Genomic DNA, 19,675 nt, shown 5'->3' with positions numbered 1-19,675 from the left:
GAATGACCATAATCAGAGTCAAAGATGAGGTCATTGGTTTCCTGCTACACATTGCATTTCACTGGTGGACAGACTGCAATGGAGGCAAAACCCTGAACAGGGGGGGATGCAGAGTGACTTATCCCATCCCAGGAGATGCCTCCTGTGAAATTTGCTTTGGGGAGCTTTGAGGAAGTGCAGAAGCATTGCTGCCAGATTGGAGATCAAGACATGTACTGCTGATTGCAGCCTTGCAGTTCTGCCTCTCCTCCCATTTTGGGAATGCTGGTGTGGCTGATAGGATCTGCAAGGGCTGGACTTGTTGGCTCTGGAACCAGGAGACAGAATAGTAATTGTATGCCTGCCATCTAGGCATGAGGCTAGATTGGGAAGCAGATTATTTGCCTCATTAGGGAAGCAAGAACCACCTTCAGACTCTGACGTGGGCTACATAGACCTTGAGGGTAGGGCAGCTAGGAGTTACTGGGGCTACTCATTCATTTCTTCCCTTCTTAGGAGTAAGTGAGTGTATTGGGCACAGCTGTGGCTTTACCCTCTGGTGGCTGAGCAGGGTGGCTGAGTATGAGGGCATGCAGAGTTGTTGTAGCTAGGTTGGTCCCAGCATACCAGACAGATGAGGTGGGTGAGGTAATATCTTTTATGGGACCCATAGGCACCGACTCCATGAGTGCTCCTGGGCTAGAGTAACCACAGAAAAAAATTAGTGGGTGCTTAGCATCCACCGGTAGCCAGCTCTCCCCTTCCCCTGCAGCGCCTCCCATCTGCCGGATGCCCTGCCGATCAGCTCCTCGCCCTCCCCCCCATCACCTCCCACCCACCGGGATCAGCTGTTCTGCCGCAGTCCCTGCTCTTCCCCATTCCCCCCAGTGCCTCCTGCACACGGCAGAACAGCTGATCCCGGTGGGTGGGAGGTGCTGGGGGGGAGGGCGAGGAGCTGATCGGCAGGGCATCCGGCAGATGGGAGGCGCTGCAGGGGAAGGGGAGAGCTGGCTACCGGTGGATGCTAAGCACCCACACTCAGAGTAGGGGCGCACTCAGAGTAGGGGGCGGAACTGGGCGGGAAGAGGAGGGTAGGGGTGGGAAGAGGCGGGACAGGAGTGGGGACTTGGGAGAAGGGGTGGGGTGGGGTGGGGGCAGGGCCTGGCGTGGAGCATGGGATGTTGAGCACCCCCAGGGCCCAGAGGAAGCCAGACCCTGTGATTGGACCAACTTCTGTGGGTGAGAGAGAGCTGAAGAAGAGCTCTGTGTAAGCTTGAAATCTTGCCTCTCTCACCAGCAGAAGTTGGTCCAATAAAAGATAATTACCTCACCCCCTTCTCTCTCTGAGTGTAAGGGTAACAGTCTAATGCCAATGCATACAGTTTATGCATCCCCCCCATCAGGGCTAAACCTAAAGTAACAATCTTGTAATGCCCGCTGATAAGCGGTGCAATTTCTAAATTCCCCAGTCAGTAGCTGATGCATTTGTACCTTCCCCAAGCACCCTTATTTTTATTATTATAATATCATCAATTATGTTTTATTTTTCTTCAGCTCTTGCTGCTACTGCCTGGGTGATGCATTGATAGCGCCATGGATGTTCCTGGCCGCTCTCACTGCAGATTTCATAGCGGTTTCGATCCAGCCGTGAGGCTGGGCTGTGAGTTCTCCTGCAAAATGGACCCTCCCTTCATTCTGAAACAGAGCCTTGGAGTAGTCAACAAACTGGTACGGAGTGAATGAAACAAAGGATCCCATGGAATATCTGTCCAGGCCCCATTTCTTGATCATGTGCTTATCGCAGACACTCTGGATATAATTCTTGGGCACTTGGTGGATTTCTGCCAGGTCCCCCAGAACCACATCAACACACTTTTCATCACTGAGGGGACTGAAGAATTCAGCATCATCGCCCCAGGTGTAGGAAGCCAGGATCACGCCCAGGCCACTGGGGAAATTGTGGCTGGGGTAGTAGACGAATCTGGAGGGGCGATCCGTGACTGACCTCCCACCCTGGATTCCCTCCTTCTCCCAAAACCTTTCAGTACAGACCAAAACAATCTTAGTGGCTTCTGAATAGTGAATGGAGCGCAGGGCATGGGCCTTGTTAGTCGAAAGAGGTGGTGAAAATTTAATAAGCCGTGTGGCTTTTGCCGTGGCAGTGACAAGAACATAGTCGGATGTCACAGCCAAGGGGACCAATGCATCTGGCCCCTGGTAAAACACTCTCACTTGGTCATCCTCGTTTAGTATCTTCACTACTGTGGAGTGAAATAGAACACCCCTGTGAATATACTGGTAGAAAGTATCAGGAAGCTGATCAAATCCCCCAGTGATCTCATCATAACTGAAAGAAAGGGGGAGAAAAGAGGATGGTAAGGCAACAACATCATTGGACAACAGTTATCTGAGAGAATTTCACAAGAACGACAAGGAGAGCTGTAAGGAGCTGCATAGTTGAAGATAGAACCTAGCCCCCACTGAGTGCCAACTCCAACTTCTTTTATTATAGTAGAGTGGCAGGCCTGCTGCTGTTAAGGTTAAGATCAACTATCTGTTTAAAGCTTGACTCTGCTAAATGCTCTAAAATCTGCGTGATTACTCAGATTCCCTTGGAATTAGTTCTGCCTCATGGGAGCGCTGGGGAGCATTAATGATACTACTTTAGCGTCATTTGACCTAGGAGGTTCTGAGATACAGCAGAGTGATGCCCCAGTATGCCCATAACACATACACTCTGGACTTAATTACTGAATTCCATAGGATCTGACCCAGTTAGAAGCTATGGACACTGTGAAAGTGACCCTGGTTTTTAATGGCTAGTGAACTATAGTAATGAACACTTATCCTTTATAACAAGTCAGACCACCAGTGCCTACTTCAAAGAAGGCAACCGGCTGCATTGATAAGATGAGGTTGATGGACAGTTAAATGTATTGAAAGATGGATGGATTGCCAGACAGATCCTACCAGAGCTACATGTCCCTTCCACATACAAAGCAACTGAATAAAGATTCCTTTTTCCTTACCGCTTCTCAGAGAATATAATATGGTCCATGAAAGAGTGAAGAAATGACACCTGGAATTCACTATCTTCATTCAGCAAATCACCGATCATGTTGATGGCTCCTCTACTTAAATTTCCTTCTTTAATCAAAAACTCCTGGGTGGGGAAGAGTGGAGAGGGTGGAAGGTGCATGCATATTATATCCCCATAGAGAAGAGATATTTCTTTTCAGTTGAACATAGGAATTTTTCAATATCCATAAGGGATGGGCAGAAGTCAAACCCATCCACTATCCTACTCGATGATTTGTCTGCTTCCTCATAAACAATCACTGAAGTAAGGCTGATGCTCACTTTCAAGACACAATCCCTCACCCAGTTTTGATGCACGTGGTGCAGTCCTGACCCCCCCCAATAAAGTCAATGGGAGCTTTGCCATTGATTTCAATGGGGCCAGGATTTTATTCCTAGTGTCCATACCAAGATTTCACTGTCTTTGACTAAAGATTCATGATCCAGTCCACACCTCCTGCGGGGTAAAAAGTAATTGTGGGTGGGTATACGGAGACAGGTTCTCTCACTGAAATAATTTTGGATGGGGATACATAGGTGGATGTCACATAAAGTGCTGGGGTGGGAAGAAGAGATGTCAAATCAGTCACACCAGAGTGGAGGAGGGCGCTACACAAACACTAGGCAGGTGGGAGCACAGAGACTGGTGTTTTGGATAGGGAGAGACAGAGAAGATCCATGGCCTTGCCCTCCCCCTGCCACTAAGGGGAATCCAGAGGACCACCGAGGGAAGAAGGCTGTGCTCCGTGAAGACTCATGAGGCAAATGTGTTGCCTCCACCCAACCAGTAGCTTTCAGAGGATTCGGATGCATTGTCTCCTACCAAGGACTTTGTGCACATGGCAAGAACTATCCCACAAGGAGTTACATTGGCAAAGTGAGGAAAGTATGTCTACACTACCCGCTGGATCGGTGAGTAGTGATCCATCTATCGGCGGTCAATTTATCGCATCTATTATAGATGCGACAAAGTCGATCCCCGATCGCTCTGCCGTCGACTCTGGTACTGCGAGAGGCGGAAGCAGAGTTGATGGGGGAGTGGCGGCAGTCAACCCCGCACCATGAGGACGTGAGGTGAGTCGATCTAAGATACGTCGACTTCAGCTAGGCTATTCTCGTAGCTGAAGTTGCATATCTTAGTTCGATCCCTCTCCCTCCCCCAACCCCCACTGTAGACCAGGGCTTAGAAAATCAGGCACCTTTAGATTTAAAGATACTGGAATGCTAACTTCAATTACCTTGGTGGAAAAGGAGTCATATTTCTCTTTCAGAACACTGCAGTCTGTGGTCACCTGGGTAGCAACGAAGAAAACAGTTGTTTGTTTCATGATCACAGTTCCACCTTTAAAGGGTGTTATTTTCCCTGTTTGTGATCATGTACTTATATATGGTATCCTATTACATATGCACAAGGGGGCAGGACATGAAATGACTGCTCAGGTGAAAAAGCTGTTAAGAATATCTTTTAAATGGAGATACAAGGGACAGCTTTTGTTTTCCACTCCTGCAGTTCTCCAAATGACTGAACTGCTTTCACTCAAGCTTTCTAAACAATACAAACAAATAGACTAAAGGTAAAATGTTTAAATGTGGCAAAGTGAATCTGGGATCTAGCTCCCACCTTAGAAGTGACTTAGGTACTTTAGGGGGCGCATTTTCAAAGGTATTTAGGCATCTAAACATGCAGATAGCACTGGGATTTTCAAAAGCACCGAAGTGCCTAAATCCCATTGAAATCCATGGGAGTATGGCACCTAAGTCTTTGGAAATACCACTAGCGGCTAGATTCACAAAAGAACTTATGCTCAGCAACGCAATGCCTAACTTCTAGATGCCTAGAAAATCAGTGGGATTCACAAAGGTTGAATTTGGCATTCAGGGTTATGTCTATACCGGAAAAAAAACAACAACCCCAAAACCCACACCTCCAAGTCTCAGAGCCCAGTCATGACTTGGGAATGCACGGCTGAGGCCGCAGGGATAAAAATAGCAGTGTAGATGTTCCCTCTGGAGTCCTGGCTCTGAAACCCAGTGAGGGGAGAGAGTTTTGGAGCATGTGCTCCAGCCCAAGCAAGAATGTGTACACCAATATTATTAGGCTTGCAGCCCAAGGCCCCTGCTCCTGGGCTTTGACACTTGGCACCATGGGTTTTTCTTTGCAGTGCAGACTTACCCTCAGGCTCCCTGCACAGTGAGTGGAGGTAGACAGGCCTTTAAGAATTAGATCCACAAAAGCCAGCACACAGACTAAATTAGTCAATGGGAGATGCCAAGGAGAGGGGTGTATACTGTGGAGGAAAAAATCTAGTAGGCCTAAACTTATAGGCCTAAAACTTTGGTCAAGCTAACTGTGTATATAGAGCATAAGAAGAGGATGAGGAAAATTCCATTGTGGGGCAATTACAACAGCACATCTTAAGAAATGTAACCATAACAGCTAGAAATTAGGAAAGACCGTTAACCGCAAAAGAACAGATTTGTCAATAACAGGAAAAGCTTGTTTTGCTATATTCCAAATAAGGAAAGCTGCAGATAAAACTTGCACTATATGCCAAATATGGGAAAATGCCGTTAAAGGAAATTTGCTTAACAAATTGTGGTTTTCAGCTATATAAGCTCCTGTATTTTCTGTATACGACAGGAACAGCTACTTAGAGCTGTTACCCCCTGCGCTTGTAATCAATAAAGGAGCCTCAGGCTTGTTCTGATCCAAACACAACCCGTGGTTAATTTTCCACCACAATCCTAAATCCCATCCCTCTCAGGAAGTTCGGCACCTGCATCTGCTTGGGATTCTCAGCTGCGAGCCTTCTCCTGGAATCGGTCACCTCAGGTGTCTGTTGCAAGCAGTAGCAGCAGCAGCCGCTTTCTAGCTTTTGGTGGCAGTAATTAGAGTGAGTCGGGGGGGGGGGGGTGGGCGAGAGCTGCCCCCCGCCCATGTCCCTTCCCCTGGGGCCCCCTGCCCAGTGCAGGTGGAGGGTCCATGCCACGGCTCCCCACAGCTGCCCAGCCACTCAGCTCTTACCATGGACAGGCTGAGGCTTCAAGGCCCCATCCTTCGGCCAGGGGCGGGGCCTTGAGCAGAAGGAGCAGGGCACGGCGGGGCCACAGAGGGGGCAGGGCCCTTGGCCCCCCATTTTTGGGAAGGCTCCACCACTGCTGGTATGAGTACGCTAATGTGAGAGACCACCAGTTCAAGTCCCCTCTCTACCTGCTGAGGGGGAGGGATTTGAACAGGAGTCTCCCCACCTCTTCCATAAATGCCCTAACTGCTGGGCTAGTCCCAATCTCTCTTGCTGAAGCTGTTCCATTTTGGATGAACAAATAGTCATTGGAGCAGAGGAACTGGATCCAGGGTGTCCCAGGTGAGTGTTTTAACCACTGGATTACACAGTCATGCTCACTTGCTCCCTACTTTGTCTCTTTTTTAAAAAAATCCAGCCCCAGATGCCTCTGCATCCATGAGCATAGGTGCTGAGTTTTATTTTTCTCCAGGGATGCTCAACCCTGGCTCTGTCCTGAGGTCCCTTCCCCACTCCGCCCCCTCCCCCAAGGCCCTGCCTTTGCTCCACCCCACCTCCTCCTGTCTCCACTCCGACTCCAACCCTGAGACTTCCACCCACCCGCTGCTTGCTGCACTCTGCCCTCCCCGAAGTGCCTCTGCCAGCACCAAACAGCTGATGGGTGGCACCCACAAAGAGCTGTGGCTGATCATAGAATCATAGAATCTCAGGGTTGGAAGGGACCTCAGGAGGTCATCTAGTCCTGCTCAAAGCAGGACCCATCCCCAATTTTTGCCCAGTATCCCTACAAGGCCCTCTCAAAGATTGAACTCACAACCCTGAGTTTAGCAGGCCAATGCTCAAACCACTGAGCTATCCCCCCCCCACATGGGTGCTGAGCACCCACTATTTTTTTTTCTGTGGGTGCTTGAGCCCCTGAGCACCCCCGAGTCAGTGCCTATGTCTGTGAGCACCGAAACACCTTTGAAAATCTGGCCTTTAAGAGCCTAAATCTCATGAGTTCAGCTGTAACACTGCACTTGTGTGTGTGTGTGTGTGTAATAGACAAAAAAGTCTAGCAAAACTCCAAAGTGAGAAGCTACGGCTTATTCAAATTACTATATCTTGAACACTGCTTAACCTCAAGTTTTCAACAACAACAAATGTCTCCTAGGGGCCAGCTCTATATGGGAGTAAATTTGGGCTTAATTTGGAAATATACATACCAAGTTAATATAGATTTACTATCCTAGCTAATATGTGTCGGAGAATCATGTCGCTCTGAGGTTTGCTTTCCTAAACATTTACTAAGGATACATACCGAGCACCCTTTGAAACCAGTGGAACTTGAGGGTGCTCAGCACCTCCCAGATGTGCTCAGCACCTTGCAGAATCAGCTTCCCAGGATATGTCCTCACTGGAGAGCTAACTCAGTTGACCAGTCTCTGGGTTAGCCTACCATGGGTGTGAGCAGCCACACTGCAAAGCCAAACCCAAAGTACTGTGTCCTTAATGGTATTGCATGCTCCCACGGATTTCTCTAGGACTTCTGGAGCCGGGTTCCATGGTTCTGTGTGATGCAGTAAACTGAGCTGCTTTATGAGATTTTCCCTTGTTTGTCCTTCTTGGCACATGGGGGGGGGGCAGAGGGGATTGTGGGATGGCACTGGAGGAATATCATCACTTGAGTGGTTTTTAGCTTGTATTTTCACTGCCAAGTGGGCAGGATAATAGCTCAAGTGAAAGCAGAGCCCAGGCTATAACACATACTACCAGTCATGCCAGCTAACCTGGGTTGAAAGGACCACTAAACTTGAATGAGAAAGCTGTGTGGGTGTGGATATGAAGGGAGCTTAGGACCAACAAGTAAAAGTCCAGGCTAACTCTTTAATGAAGAGAAACCCACGGTGCATGAGTCCTTTCCACAACACACATACCTTATCCAGTGTCTGACGATAAAGCTCACTAGCTGATTTTCCTCTCTCTGTAGGGTGCAAGGGGTATTGCAAGATATCAGGGTTTCTTTCTACCTCTCCAGCTCTTGCCCTAATGTTGTTAACTAAATACCAAGCGTTGTCATCAGTATTATAGAATGGGTTCAGTTTAAGTTTAAATTTGGTAACAAATTCACGCACAATCCTAAAGAGAAAGGAAAGGGGTGGGGGGAAACAGAGAAAAATGTCAAAACTGAAAAAAATTAAATTCACAAAACAATTCACTTTTGGAAAAAAGGCAAAAAACCCAAAACTGTTTGCCTGAGAAAGTTTCAGAGTGGCAGCCGTGTTAGTCTGTATCCACAAAAAGAAAAGGAGTACTTGTGGCACCTTAGAGACTAATAAATTTATTTGAGCATAAGCTTTCGTGGGCTGCAGCCCACTTCATTGGATGCATGCAGTGGGAAATACAGTAGGATGATTTTATATATACAGAGATCATGAAACAATGGGTGTTACCATACATACTATAACGAGAGTGATCAGTTAAGGTGGTAATAGCTCACCTTAACTGATCACTCTCGTTACAGTGTATATGGTAACACCCATTGTTTCATGTTCTCTGTGTATATAAAATCGTCCTACTGTATTTTCCATGAATTAAGTGTATATATCTATATATCTATATATATAAAATACTCTCCGAAAATAAGTTAATAATTTAATGCAAGTTGATAACAATTAAGATTATATATATAATTCTCACAGAAAATTTATATAAATATACTAAATATTTCCCATCATATTGTTTAAATATGACTAGTACTATAGTAAATGAAACAATGAAATCACACTATTGTGGCTCTTTTGGGTAATGTTGAACGCTAGTTTGGCTTCTGAACCACTGACATTTGAGTATCACTGTCATAAAGGGTCCACATCTCTTGGATCTCTCTGGGGTGGGACCTCTGTAACCAGTCCATAAGCGGTATCTGACAGCTGTGTACTCCAAGAGCACACCAGGAAGCAAATTGTGACTCTAATTTCTGGTTACCCCTTTGCCTAAGGGGGAATTAATCTCTGGTTTACCCTTTGCTTCAGAGGGAATTTATCTGGGCCAATCCTAGGCACTGCCCCACGAGGCTGGTTTGGTTGCACTGGCTGGCATAATAGAGAGCCATAGCTCCAATCCGCTCCCTGCTTCTCCCCACCCATTTGCAGCCCACCTGTTCTGGAAGAGTAACAGCGCTCAAAGATGTCTCTCTCCCCTGCACACAAACTGACAATGTAAAGCAATGCAGGTGGTCCACACAAGGCAGAAAGAGGGCACCTTAAGCTCATCAGATACAAGCCCTTCATTATTTTTTTCTAGGAATTATCATAAAAATCTTAAAACTGAGGCTTTTCCTTTTATGAACAGTATCGGTGGCTGAGAAGGGGTAAATGTATTACCTGTGGTGTATGGGCAAACGCATGGGTCCGAGGTCCACATACCAGCCTTTGTCCTTATCATGATAGGTCATGATGCGTCCTCCCACACGATCACTGGCTTCCAGAATCAGAACCTAAAAACAAAACACAGGCCATGGTTTTCTATCACTTCTATCACTTGCTGGTTTCTAATGGCTAGATTCACAAAGGGACTTAGGTGCATAAATCCCAAATGTAGATGCCACTGGCATTCACAACCCTCCCCCCCACCTCCCCCTTCCCGGCTCATCTGCCACGGAATCTTGCAAGCATCTAAACTCACTCAGTGCCTACATTTTCACTGTAAAAGTTCCCTAAGAACCTAAGATTCTACTCTGGGGATGAGTAGGAATGCAAAACTTAAAGGGGGAGATGTGATGGAATGCTGCCTCCCTCTAGGTGTCTGAACACCTGTGCCACAGAGCCATCTGTGAACTGAGGGAAGATAGGTGTACTTCTACACAGCTCATCAGCAGGGCCCAACCCAATCACCGAGCTCAGAGAGAGGGACACCAACATCAGACTGTCCCATTGCCCAGGAGTCAGGGCATGCTTCTGAGAGGTGGCAGCAAGGCCGGCGTTACAGATCGGTGATGCAGCCTACCTCTCAGGGTGCCGTGGTCGGGGGGGCACCATGGTCAAGAGGTGGCCCTGGGTTATGAAGCCACAGAAAGGAGCTTGGGGCAATGCAGCAGGAGGCAGCAGGACCTGGGGGCAATAGAGGGGGATGGGGAGGCAGCAGGAGCCAGGGGCAATGAATGGGGAGCCCAGGGAGGCAGCTGAAGCCATGGGTACCAAAATACAGGTTAGCCCAGGTTGCCCTTTTCCCGAAAGCCAACCCTGTGTGGCAGATCCCTGTTCAAATCTCCTCTCCCAACCAGGCACAGGGAAGAATTGAATCAGAGTTTCCCACCTCCCAGATGAGTATCCTAATCACTGGGCTGGAAGTGATGAGGGAAGTCTTCCTCTTCCTCCCATCTCTGGCTCTTTTGTGTGAACTCATCTGTGGAGCCTGAGCTCTGAGCATGCTTACCGGATCGGATCCCTGGGGGAGGAATGGTGACCTTCCCCCAGTTCATGTATCCCACTGGGACAAGGGGGCCAGGTGCCTAGAGGTAGCTGCAGTGTGCATGCTCATAGACAAAAACATAGGAGCCCCAAAACTTAGGCATTAAGTGAGTTTAGGCATCTAGAAGATTCAGGGACAACTGAGCAGGAGTTTTGCGAATCTCACTGGGGCCTGATTCTGGGATTTAGGCACCTAAAGTTGAAGTTAGGCTCCCAAATCCTTTTGTGAATCCAGCCCCTTAACTTTAACTCAATGAACTTTTTTGAGAGTAGCAGCCGTGTTAGTCTGTATTCGTAAAAAGAAAAGGAGGACTTGTGGCACCTCAGAGACTAACCAATTTATTTGAGCATGAGCTTTCGTGAGCTACAGCTCACTTCATCGGATGCATTCAGTGAGCTGTAGCTCACGAAAGCTTACGCTCAAATAAATTGGTTAGTCTCTAAGGTGCCACAAGTACTCCTTTTCTTTTTTCAATGAACTTTGAGTCTGGAAAAGAGAGTAATATACTGCTTGCGTGCACAGAGCACCCAACTCAATGAAATTCACCTTGTTCTGTTCTTCAACATTGTTTACTCTATCAAAACAATCAGACCATTTCAGAGAAGCACTGATTGCCTGGCCTGTATCTGGCTCCTCTCAGTCATTATAATTACCTTGCAACCAGCATCTTGCAGCAGTTTGGCAGCAGTGAGTCCACTTATTCCTGCCCCTACGATCACCACCTTCTTTGAATGACACCCTTTTTCCAAGCCACTTTTGGCAATATCCACCAGTTCTTCATAGTCGGGGTCAGTAAAGCATTTTTCCCACTCCTTCAGTTTTCTAGAGATACTCTCCAAGCTTGGTGCTACCACAAGGAGTAAGAACTGAAGAAGTACTAGAGACAGATATACAAAGAAAACAGATGACGCAAATGAAGAAGGAAACTCATTCACGGAGCTCAGTAACGTCACTGATGTGATACCCCAGGTCCAGGAAGAGGTTAATAACCTCAGATTCTGGAGTTTAGCTATATTAGCAGAGAGGGAATGTACTACTACAGAAGAAGTCAGTTGTGTGATAACATTATCTATCTTTTTACAATATTTTTCCCCAATCCAGAAATAAAATGAGCCAGAACTAAACAAGCGATATGTTCCTTGAAAATATTTCAAAAGAAGTATACAATTTTCTTTTAAAGTCTCATGGAAATGTTGTGGGTTTTTGTTTTGTTTTGTTTTTTTTGACAAAAAATTTTTTTCAAGCTGTTTCCAAAGTGTTTCAGTTTCTGAAGGAAAAACCAATCAACAATATTGAATTTTTCCTTACGAATGATTTGTTCAATATACATTTTTGTTAATAATCAATTCAATTTTGTGCCCATTTTTTTCAAACTGTACATTTTGAACAGCTTTAACATTAACTTAGCTTTCCAGAAATGCACCCCTCAATGGTGACTCAAAGGAGCTCTTATTAAGAACACTTAGCAAGAGCTTTGCAGGATCAGGACCTTGGTTTTGGTATTTAAAACCTACAGGGCTTTCCTATTCCTTATTATAGGACTGATTTACAACATTGTTGTCCGTTGATATGTTGAAAATACATTTCAACTGAGTCCAAGAACCATGTTCAAGCCTTGGTCAGAGGAGGACTATTATACCCATGATAAAATTGGTCTTTCTGTGTAACTTTGAAGCACAGTGCAACCAAAAATACACCATTGGTGCTGTTTTCCCCAACTGTACATTGCAACACTTAACAAGTAGTAAAGGTTTCTGGGAGAAAATCAACGGAAAGAGACAGAGAGAGAGAGAAAAAAAACAGAAATACAATAGTGAGAAAGAGAGAGGAAAAAGTTATGAAATAAGAAACTAGTTAAATATTAAGCAATTGCAAAGTAAGATGTGCCCAAAAAGGCAAAATACCCCATTCCTCCACAAAAGTTTCAAAAGAAGAAATTTCACTCACAGAACCTGTCCATGTTCCAACTGGCAGCTCAAGTCATCAAGTCAGCCATGTCCTTTTGTACACCAAACTAGGCTGGTTGATAAATATCCTAGGGCAACCGGCTAGCTCTGTGTCAAGTGAAACTGGGAGAACTGGCTGTCACAAGGAATCACAGGACCACATCCTAGGAGCTGATCAGCACTGCCTCTGGCTTACTCTGGGTAAGTCAGTGTTTTCCAGGCATGTGGGACTCAGAAACAAAGAAGGGGTGGGTGACGGGAGGCTCTGCCCTTTCAATCTTATGCCAGGCATGCTTAGAACTCAAATCGAGCTGGGGAAGGCTATGAAAGTTAAAGATTGTTCAAAAATTGTATTTGTTAAATATACTGAGTGCAACAGTTAGGGAAGGGGCCTGAAAGGCATTGGTTCTCCTGACAAATTAGTACATTCTTAATACTCTGCAATTGTCTATATTTTCTTACATATTTTTGCATGTGATATGCCAAGACTGGCACAGGGATGGGTGGGATGTAGGTAGGAGTTGTTGGCCACTAGTTTAGTTTCACTGCAGAACTCAAAATATGCCCTGTAGATTCATCGTCTTGATGGATTGCTGTATTGATTAATTTCTTGGACCACAGTGGTCAATAAGGGTTAGGACTACTGAGCATCTACAGCATCATGCAAATTATTACCGGCATAATCAGAATGAGACATTCAAGGAGCACATGAGAAACAATTGCAATTTATCACAAGTCTCTTTATTAACAAAACCACTACACAGATAATTCCACAAATACTGAAATACAACAGCAGATAGAGAGATAGAGCTAGGTGTTTAGCCCTATGACTGGTGTGATCGGGTGCCTGGATGGACCACACTGAAAATGCCTCACTCAGGGCAGACTGGAAGAAACAAGGAAGACAACCTCCCAAAACTGGTGCTTTATGCTATAGTTAGATTTACCAAACCAAAAGTTCTCCTGTAACACCACACTGGTTAACAAGAAGCAAAACACAGTCCCCTTTAAGCATTCCAGCCTTTGGTTCCCATCCAGACAAATTGGTCTAATACGGACAGAGGTTCCTGAAAACCCATTTCACCATATCTGAGGTTCTACCAATTCCAGAGGATCAGAGACTTACTCCCAGGTCTATATAGTGTGACAAAGTTCCTCCTCTGCCTTGGTGGGTCCTGCACTTATTGGCAGATTTGCTCACCTCAGAGGTTCATGGCAGCCCTCAGTTTGGCCACTTTTGCTAGTGGCTCAAACCTGCCACTCACTAAGCTAATCTCGTCACTGGCCAGCATGGGAAAAAGGAAGGAGAACAATCCCCGCAGTCTCTGCTGATGCACCTAGTGGGTCGGGGGACAGGCCAGGGACCTTCCCCTCTGGTGGGACCTACAGTCCAGACCAACTCCTTTTATATCCAATGGGGGGAGGGAGAAGGGGGGAACCCGGGCCCACGCTCTACTCCAGGTTCCAGCCCAGGGCCCTGTGGATTACCGCTGTCTACTGTGTTTCTTGTAACAGCTGTGTGACAGCTACAACTCTTTGGGCTACTTCCCCATGGCCTCCTCCCAACACCTTCTTTATCCTCACCACAGGACCTTCCTACTGATGCCAGAGAGCATTTGTACTCTTCAGACCTCCAGCAGCATGCCCTCTCACTCTCAGGTCCTTGCACATCCCTCACTGACTGAAGTGAGGTCCTTTTTAAACCAGGTGTCCTGATTAGCCTATCTGTCTTAATTGATTCTAGCAGCTTCTTAATTGGCTCAGGTGTCCTAATTAGCTTCCTTCCTTAATTGGCTCCAGAAAGTTCCTGATTGTTCTGGAACTGCCCCTGTTACCTTACCCAGGGAAAAGGGACCTGATTAATCTGGGGCTAATATATCTGCCTTCTATCACTGTCCTGTAGCCATCTGGCCCGACCCTGTCACTATATATATCACACTGTTACTGTCAGCCAATCCTTAGTAAACTAGCTAAAGACTTATTCATAAAAGAAAAGAAGAGATTTACTGAATGGTTAAAGAATCATTTACATACAAGTGACAGTCAGCGTTCATAGATCAGGATCATAGCAGTGATGGAATAGACTGCCGGCTTGCAAAAGTCTCTCTGGTGACAGAAGATTGGAAGGTCCTCAGTTCACAGTTCAAAATACTCCTTTTAGTTGTAAATCCACTGTCCAGAGAATTGGACCAGGAATTAGGCATGGAGATGTCTCTGGTGTCTTTTATATCCTCTGCCACATGCATGGAAAGTTACTGTCCCAAACGTAGCTCGTAGCCTGCCACCAGCAGCAGCACAGAAGTAAGGGTGGCAGGGTTGCCACCCTTCCTTCTCCTTCGCTGCTGGTGGCAGTGCTGCCTTCAGAGATGGGCATCTGGCCAGCAGCCGTCATTTTCCAGCCATCCAGCTCTGAAGCCAGTGCAGAAGTAAGGGCAGCAATACTGCAATCCTCTTACATTAGTGTTGCAACCCCCTACACTACTCTCTTCTGGTTTGGACCCCCATGGTTATAACACTGTGAAATTTAAGATTTAAATATCTGAAACTGTGAAATTTACCAAAATGGATCATAAATTTGGTAGGGCCCTAATCATACACCATTAATAGCTACAGGCTCCATAGCTCAGGAGTTAAAGCACTGGTCTTGTAAACCAGGGGTTGTCAGTTCAAGTCTTGCTGGGGCCTGGCATTGTCCTTAAGTCACAGGGTGGCAGGTTGGTGCTTACTTGCTCCAAAGATCCCTGTAGATGAAGGTTCAAGACCTGCAGTCCCTGACAATTCTGTGGCTGCAGATACAAAGGAACACTTTTGGAAGGAGGGATAGCTCAGTGGTTTGAGCATTGGCCTGCTAAACCTAGGGTTGTGAGTTCAATCCTTGATGGGGCCATTTAGGGATCTGGGGCAAAAATTGGGGATTGGCACTGCTTTGATCTGGGGGTTGAACTAGATGACCTCCTGAGGTCCCTTCCAACCCTGATATTCTAGGATCACAACCAGCATCAGTCACGTGTCATCAGCCCTTACATTCTCACTGTGTTCTCCCTCTCCTCCATAATCACTGTTAGTGATGGTAATATAGCATTTGGGCCTGTATATTTGTCTGAGATAGAATTTTGGATTTTGTTGGCCGATTTGATAGTCTTATATTCTTATTAACATGTGTGAACAAAGAACAAAGATGCTGTGTGTTGCTTCTGCCCAGCCAGATGGGTTTGTCAGAAAAGATAAGGAAGAGAGTTAAAGTGTTGCTGGGTATGGTGAGAGTTTAATATATAAGTGTACAATTGAAGACTGACTTGACTCCTATCTCAAGGCAAGGTCAAGCAACCAGTTGGGGGGAGACATAAGAAACACTAAGAAGCCAGAGAAAAGGTGACCCTGGCCAGTACATAACCTTACTCCCTATCCTTCCCGTGGGGTATAAAAGAGGTGGTACCAAAGCCTCAGGACTCACAACTCTCCAAAACAGAACATGACCATAAATGGTAAGTGTGGGACCAGGGGCATGCACTACAGGTATAATTATGCCTGCTAGGAAAGGGGAGGGGGACAGGGAAAAGCTCTGTGGCATACAGAGCTATGGATCTGCTTACTTGATTAAACCAAATAAACATCACATTGCCTGCACTTCAGATTCTGGATTTCTGTCTGCGTGACAAGAACCAAGTGAGGGGGAGAGGGAAAGCCATAACAATCACACCATGTGAGTCTCGTTCTCCCCTCCAAGTAAATCCATACAGGTAGAGTCTCACTCTGCCAATTAATCTCTGCTTGTCATTCAGATCCATGGAAAGGAAACCACAGGGAATCTTTCCAGTTCTGCAGTGAAAACTTCATACCATTAAGCTTAGGAATCCTAGACGATGGAGGAGTAACAGAAGAAGTCAGTGGAGTGGTGGCATTTTTCTGCTGACCCTAGTGAAGACTTTTAAAGAGAAAATTTCCTGGTGCAGAAATAAAATGAAGTAAAGCTAGTCCGAAAATGGTATTGTCCTTGAAAATTTTCAAAAGAAGTATGTGTGTGTACGAGGGCTGTCAACTGATTAAGAAAAATAATCTCAATTAATCATGAGGTTAAAAAAATCGCAGTTAATGACAGTTTTAATCACACTGTTAAACAATAATAGAATACCATTTATTTAAATATTTTAGATGTTTTCTATATTGTCAAATATATTCATAGAATCATAGAATATCAGGGTTGGAAGGGACCTCGGAAGGTCATCTAGTCCAACCCCCTGCTCAAAGCAGGACCAATCCCCAACTAAATCATCCCAGCCAGGGCTTTGTCAAGCCTGACCTTAAAAACTTCTAAGGAAGGAGATTCCATCACCTCCCTAGGTAACGCATTCCAGTGCTTCATCACCCTCCTAGTGAAAAAGTTTTTCCTAATATCCAACCTAAATCTCCCCCACTGCAACTTGAGACCATTACTCCTCGTTCTGTCATCTGCTACTACTGAGAACAGTCTAGATCCATCCTTTTTGGAACCCCCTTTCAGGTAGTTGAAAGCAGCTATCAAATCCCCCCTCATTCTTCTCTTCCGCAGACTAAACAATCCCAGTTCCCTCAGCCTCTCCTCATAAGTCATGTGTTCCAGCCCCCTAATAATTTTTGTTGCCCTCCACTGGACGTTTTCCCATTTTTCCACATCCTTCTTGTAGTGTGGGGCCCAAAACTGCGCACAATACTCCAGATGAGGCCTCACCAATGTCGAATAGAGGTGTCATAAATATAAAGGGAAGGGTAAACCCCTTTAAAATCCCTCCTGGCCAGAGGAAAAACCCTTTCACCTGTAAAGGGTTAAGAAGCTAGGATAACCTCGCTGGCACCTGACCAAAATGACCAATGAGGAGACAAGATACTTTCAAAGCTGGAGGGGGGGGAGAAATAAAGGCTCTGTCTGTCTGTGTGATGCTTTTGTTGGGAACAGAACAGGAATGGAGTCTTATAACTTAGTAAGTAATCTAGCTAGATACGCGTTAGATTCTGTTTTGTTTAAATGGCTGATAAAATAGCTGTGCTGAATGGAATGTAAATTCCTGTTTTTGTGTCTTTTTGTAATTTAAGGTTTTGCCCAGAAGGATTCTCTATGTTGTTGCGGTTCAGTGATGAGACAGAACACAGCTTTATGCAAGCAAACAGGCTGGTCAGCGGAGATGGGCTGTTCTGCCCCCCCTGCCTTCCACCTTCTCCTTTTATTATATTTCTCCCCCTAAGCATTACACACTGCTACACAAAGGAATGTATGACGTTGATTCATATGCTTAGTTACCATCCTCTATCTACTACAATCCTGGTTCTCAGGCCTTGAGCCCAGGCTAAAGAAACCTCCCACAGTTGCTGTCCAAACAATCAAGTTCTCAGGGTTCATATCTAGCCCTTGTCCTTGGATAGAGCAATGTGTGCATTGCTCCTAGGAAACAGTCAGGGTGTGCCCCGCCTGCTTCCAGGTGGAATAGCTAGACATTAACCCTTCACTATGTTTTGAATCTAATTACCCTGTAAGTCATTTACCATCCTGACTTTACAGAGGTGATTCTTTTACTTTTTCTTCTATTAAAATTCTTCTTTTAAGAACCTGATTGCTTTTTCATTGTTCTTAAGATCCAAGGGTTTGGGTCTGTGTTCACCTATGTAAATTGGTGAGGATTTTTATCAAACCTTCCCCAGGAAATGGGGTGTAGGGTTTGGGAGGATTTAGGGGGGAAAGACGTTTCCAAGCGGGCTCTTTCCCGGTTATATATCTGTTAGACACTTGGTGGTGGCAGCAATAAAGTCCAAGGGAAAAAGGAAAATAGTTTGTACCTTGGGGAAGTTTTAACCTAAGATGGTAAAAATAAGCTTAGGAGGTTTTCATGCAAGTCCCCACATCTGTACCCTAGAGTGGGGAAGGAACCTTGACAAGAGGGGAATGATCACGTCCCTCGATCCGCTGGTAATGCTCCTACTTATACAGCCCAAAATGCCGTTAGCCTTCTTGGCAACAAGGACACACTGTTGACTCATATCCAGCTTCTGATCCACTGTAACCCCTAGGTCCTTTTCTACAGAACTGCTGCCTAGCCATTCGGTCCCTAGTCTGTAGCGGTACATGGGATTCTTCCATCCTAAGTGCAGGACTCTGCACTTGTCCTTGTTGAACCTCATCAGATTTCTTTTGGCCCAATCCTCTAATTTGTCTAGGTCCCTCTGTATCCTATCCCTACCCTCCAGCATATCTACCACTCCTCCCAGTTTAGTGTCATCTGCAAACTTGCTGAGGGTGTAATCCACTCCATCCTCCAGATCATTAATTAAGATATTGAACAAAACTGGCCCGAGGACTGACTCTTGGGTCACTCCACTTGATACCGGCTGCCAACTAGACATGGAGCCATTGATCACTACCCATTGAGCCCGACAATCTAGCCAACTTTCTATCCACCTTATAGTCCATTCATCTAGCCCATACTTCTTTAACTTGCTGGTAAGAATTGATTTCAGTTACAATACAGAACGCAAAGTGTACAGTGCTCACTTTACATTATTATTTTCTATTACAAATATTTGCACTGTAAAAAAGGTAAACAAAAGAAATAGATTTTTCAGTTCACCTCGTACTAGTACTCTAGTGCAATCTCTATTGTGACAGTGCAACTTACAAATGTAGAATTATTTTTTTTACATAACAACACTCAAAAATAAAACAATGTAAAACTTTAAAGCTCACAAGTCCACTCAGTTCTACTTCTTGTTCAGCCACTGGCTAAGACAAGCAAGTTTTTTTATATTTAGGATTTAAGATCACTTTAGATAAGCTATTACCAACAGGAGAGTGGGTTTGTGGGGGGCGGCGGGGGGGAGAAAACCTGGATTTGTGCTGGAAATGGCCCAACTTGATTATCGTACACATTGTAAGGAGAGTCGTCACTTTAGATAAGCTATTACCAGCAGGAGAGTGGGGTGGGGGGAGAGGAAACATTTTGTAGTGGTAAACACCCATTTTTTCATGTTTTTGTGTGTATAAAAAGATCTTCTGTACTTTCCACAGTATGCATCCGATGAAGTGAGCTGTAGCTCATGAAAGCTTATGCTCAAATAAATTGGTTAGTCTCTAAGGTGCCACAAGTCCTCCTTTTCTTTTTGCTTACCAGACTGTAATTGCCAGGATTGCCTCTGGAGTTTTTTTTTTTCTTCAATGATGTCACATTAGCT

At 45.5% G+C, this 19,675-nt stretch overlaps 1 protein-coding gene across 1 annotated transcript; it reads right to left on the bottom strand.

Moving 5' to 3' along the window:
* Positions 1-1,542: 1,542 nt before the first annotated feature.
* On the bottom strand, positions 1,543-12,492 carry LOC140898288 (L-amino-acid oxidase-like). Its single transcript, XM_073311925.1, has 7 exons — positions 12,480-12,492; positions 11,186-11,409; positions 9,446-9,558; positions 7,997-8,198; positions 4,296-4,349; positions 3,012-3,142; positions 1,543-2,326 (listed from the first exon to the last, which is right to left on the bottom strand). Exons 1-7 carry the CDS (start codon positions 12,490-12,492, stop codon positions 1,543-1,545), a joined length of 1,521 nt encoding a protein of 506 aa, XP_073168026.1.
* Positions 12,493-19,675: the final 7,183 nt, after the last annotated feature.

This window comes from Lepidochelys kempii, chromosome 14, assembly GCF_965140265.1.
Source record: "Lepidochelys kempii isolate rLepKem1 chromosome 14, rLepKem1.hap2, whole genome shotgun sequence".
Taxonomy (NCBI): domain Eukaryota; kingdom Metazoa; phylum Chordata; order Testudines; family Cheloniidae; genus Lepidochelys; species Lepidochelys kempii.
The sequence above is the reverse complement of the archived record's forward strand: the minus strand, read 5'-3'. Positions and strand labels throughout refer to the sequence as shown.